This window comes from Salmo salar, chromosome 19, assembly GCF_965601325.2.
Source record: "Salmo salar chromosome 19, fSalSal1, whole genome shotgun sequence".
NCBI lineage: Eukaryota > Metazoa > Chordata > Actinopteri > Salmoniformes > Salmonidae > Salmo > Salmo salar.
In genome coordinates this window covers 89,617,672-89,622,196 of record NC_138309.1, presented here as the reverse complement: position 1 = coordinate 89,622,196, position 4,525 = coordinate 89,617,672, and the positions used below count along the sequence as shown (strand labels likewise).

Below are 4,525 nucleotides of genomic sequence, written 5' to 3'. Positions count from 1 at the left end.
GTCAACCAGGCTACACCACGGAACAAAGACTACAACACTGACTCGAGAAGTCCCAACACTTCCTCAACACTAGACTATGGCATCCATCCGACACAGCTAGCTACGGAGAACTAAATAACATCGAGAACAATTAAGTAACAACATAAAACAATTTCGTTTACTCTGACTGAGAAGTAGAACTGTCACGCATTTATCTTTTCGATCCTCACATTACTCGAGGGCAAGGGCTGGGATGTTACTTTTTGGATAAAAAGGGGACACAAGAAGAGGGGAAATCGAATTACTTAACATTAATTCGTATTACTGAATTTGATTCCGCAAGCATGATGCGATTTAGAATTCTACGCTTTGATAAGCGTATAATGCAGACGGGTTTTACCCTAATAAGTTGGTCCAAATACGTCCCTTTATTGATGTGTTATGAAATATTTTAGTCATTTTAATTCTTTAAGCCTACGTTTAGTATTATAATTAATTTGTTCTTCAGAATAACTCGTGTGTAATGGTTTATTAATAAAGACCTAGTCATCTATTTACGTTTTTTGTTTTTGTTATGCATGAGTGAGTGTATACAATGATAATCACACATCATTCATTGTGATATTCAGTCACAGGCCTGTTTAAACAACATATAGGCTATGAGAAACAAAACAAAAAATATGGAAAGGCAAATAGTTGGCTGTAGTTTTAATCCTTTAATATAGTACGAAATGTAACCAAACATTTTTTTTGTTGCAAACTAAATTTTACATACTAGCGCAATTTCTCCATAAATACCGATCATTTCTAACATGTGTTACCCTTTTTACATGCGGATAAATATGGAAAATTTAGCTATTTACATGTAGGTAATACTTCCTTGACATTATCAAGGTAATGAACAAATAGTTGTTATATTTTTCAATCACGAAGGCCTACATAAACAGACGACACGGAGTTTCAGGCTTTCACTACACGATTTATCGACATGACATTTAAATAACAGCAATGGTAAGTACTGTGCTACTCCAACTGGACCGTAGACGAAATGTTGCACCAAATACAAAAAAAAGCACATTTAATAGACTAATAGTCGGTAAGGTCGATATAGTGGAGACGGTAGTTATACTGAGTAATTCACATTGGGGTACACATCAACTACAACATTCTGTTTCAATCAACACTATTCATCGCAATATTATTGTTAAAACCATTTCATTTTCCATATATCTAGGGACCACATTTGCACAAATCCGTTAAACTGTTATATAAGTATTTACAAAATAAAATATTACATTTTTTGAACTGGGAATCTTTATGTACAAAAAAATAAAATAAAATAAAAAAGAAACCAGGCCACGAACCGCAGATTGCATGCATTGAGATCTCTTGTGTTGCAGTCTTTCAAAAAAGAGGCAGGGAAAAAAAACGAAAAAAATGAAAACGTTAATATCTTGGTAGCTGGCTTTGCACCTTGTCCATGCATCTCTCTCTCTCTCTCTCTCTCTCTCTCTCTCTCTCTCTCTCTCTTTAGCCGTTAAACCAACCATTTTGGCTTCCTCGTTTTTTTTTTTCTTTCTCGGTCCTCGTGTTATAGGCTGACTTTCTGCAGTCTTTGATTCCAGTCCTATTTCTGCAGTCTTTTTGTGAAAATATTTTACACGTACCATTCATTAAAATTTGACGACAGCGTGGTGTGGTGATTGGTCGTGTGGTGCACTGTCGAGGCTGCCGGCGATATGGAACTGGAACTCTGGTTCTCTGTGGACGGGGACACGATGGTGGGCGGCGTGGACGACTCGTACCCGGAACTGGCCGCTGGCGACGGTTGAGGTCCTTGCGTGGTAGCCTCGTGAACCTACAAGACAGTGAAAAACAAAACTTAACATTTTACAGTGTTGAATTCATAGACTTGCATGCTTTCTAGAAATATGCAAGCTTCCAATTTGATTCTCAATTGTGAGAATAAGAAATAATAATAGCCTAAATGTTCACGATAAATCACTTTAAATATCCAAACATTAAAATGTAGGATGCAATCTTTTGGATATGACAACAGAGAGGCTTTATGAAGACACAACAGGTAGTTGCATTTGCTACATGGCGTCTCCCTGTTGTTTCTGTGTTCGTGTTTGCTGGAATGTAGGCTACGCAATGCATTGTTATGCATGCACTTTCCTTCTCCACAGGGTGTAGGAATTAAAAAAATAGACATTATAAATAAAAAATTGAATATAACATGTAAAAGTAAACCCAATATTGACCTTCATGTGTTTCCGTAGAGAGCTGGGATGTGTGTAGGATTTGTCGCACATCTTGCAGAGATAAGGCTTGTCAGAAGTATGCACGTGCATGTGTTTCTTCCGGTCGCTACTGTTCGCAAACCGCCTGTCGCAGCCATCAAACTCACACTTGAAAGGCTTCTCACCTAAAAAAAAAAATGAAATATACATATAGATTTTTAAAATTTTTTTTAAATGTTACACAATGAAAATATAAATACGTACATATTCCCATTTAACATGAACATTTCAGTGAGGTGGGGGAATTTAGGCTACCGCCACATTGAATATGACAGAACATTATCTTCAGCAATATTACAGCATTCGTTTTTTTTTTCATGGGCTACCAACATATATTAAATTGCTGTAGGCTATGTATTCACACCTTCCTGTTTTGTTGCGATGACATGTTTACTTGTACCGCTAAGATAAACAATACAACAGCACGTCACACTGGTCCTATTTCACTACCTATTGCATTATATTCATTTAAAAGGTACAGAATAGAAATATTAGGCTGTAGTGGACACATGACTAAATAAAGCAATTTGGTAATATATGAACAATAGTATTTAAACAAACATATTCAAAACATTAAACATTTATTACGCAAACAGCTTTTTTTGGAGTTGATATTGTGATCATGCTTTTGATTCTTACCAGTGTGAGTCCTTTTGTGGATTTTTAGATTTTCCGATCGGGCAAATACTTTTCCACATCCGGGGAAGGGACATGGAAATGGTTTCTCTCCGGTGTGTACTCTGATATGATTTACCAGTTTGTATTTGGCTTTGAACGGTTTTCCTTCTCGGACGCACTCTTCCCAAAAACAAATATGATTTGACTGCTCCGGTCCACCGACGTGCTCCACTGTCAGGTGGGTCACGAGCTCGTGCATCGTGCTGAACGTTTTGTTGCAAGCCTTTTTGGGATTCGACAACTGTTCGGGTTCGACCCACTTACAGATGAGCTCTTGTTTGATGGGCTGCCTCATGTATCGGAAAAAGGCTCCTGCCCCGTGGTGAGCCGCCATGTTCATGTTCATAGGGCCATAGCCATGCAGCTGGGAGGAGGCGTAGTGGTCGGATCGGGGGCTCGTAACGTGGGCATACTGGTCAGCCCGGCCGTACATGTCCCCGGTAAAACCAAGGCGCATCTGGCTATTGACGACATTAGAAGACGCATGACTGGCGGCTTGCTCGTGGAGTCCGGGGAAGAGCAGGTGCCCGGTTGCATCGGAGTGTCCATGTGGCCCTGCAAAACTTCCCGCTGCGGAGGCAAATAGGCTGTGCTGCGCGCTGGTTGCGTCTCCGAAGCCCCGGTTTCTGAAGAGAAAGTCCCGGGTGGAATTGAACGCTGCCGTGGAGTAAGAGCTGACGTGTGTCGGGTGGTGGTGGTGACCCAGGGCGGCAGCAGCGTAACCGGGAGCCTGGGAGGAGAACGCCGTTTGCCCGGAACCCAAGTCATGGGAACTGTGGTTGATTTTAAAAGCTCCCATCCCGTCTGCGAACGGATTTATCCCCAAAGCCACTTCTCTTTCGGTTACTTCGCCTGTTGAGTGATGCCTTGAGGAGCCGAACGTAGTGACTCCTATAGCGGGGTACTGAGGTCCTGCATCCAGAAGCATCTTCCCTTAGTCTACAACTCAATGAGGCAACTGAGAGCAGGAATTAAAAATCATGCACAGATATTCTTCTGACCTCTATACCTCTCTCTCTCTGCTCTGCAAAAAAAAAATATCTATCGGACTTTACTGAGCTGAGCAAACTCCAATCCACCAATGTTCTATTTACCTAAAACAAGAATGGAATGTTTCCTCTCATCCGATCCACACGCGAATCATGGAGGCTACAATATTGTATTTTGCGGTTTCTCTTCCTGTGGTGAAACTTTCACCTCCTCAGTCAGGCGGTGAGCAGTAGACTGATAGTCGCAATCATTCCTGCAGATAAATGAATTGAAAAGACAACACAGTCCACCTCTGATGAATGGGGAGGAAGGGGTTGTGGGGGTGCGAGTGGGGGGGGGGGGGGGGCGGGGGGGCAACATGTGACCCGGTACTCAGACACTCATTGGAGGATACCCAATCCCCCCTACCAACGTTCACCCACCAAATAACAATCCGCGTGCGGTGGCCCCTCTCCTATTGGTCCGTGTGCATCATCAATCCCAGGTATTGTGAGATTGCTGACTGTGGTTTTGGTTAAACGGCTGAATAACACAAGAAAGAAAGTTTGAGAAATATAAAAGCAACAATAGACGGT

The 4,525-nt window shown here is 41.6% G+C and overlaps 1 protein-coding gene across 1 annotated transcript; it reads right to left on the bottom strand.

Moving 5' to 3' along the window:
- Positions 1–675: 675 nt before the first annotated feature.
- On the bottom strand, positions 676–4,160 carry LOC100195459 (zic family member 1 (odd-paired homolog, Drosophila)). The gene is given in 3 exon segments (NM_001140488.1): positions 676–1,837; positions 2,244–2,407; positions 2,922–4,160. Coding segments are annotated over 3 exon segments (1,332 nt in total). The 5' UTR covers positions 3,889–4,160; the 3' UTR covers positions 676–1,636.
- Between the last annotated feature and the right edge of the window lie 365 nt (positions 4,161–4,525).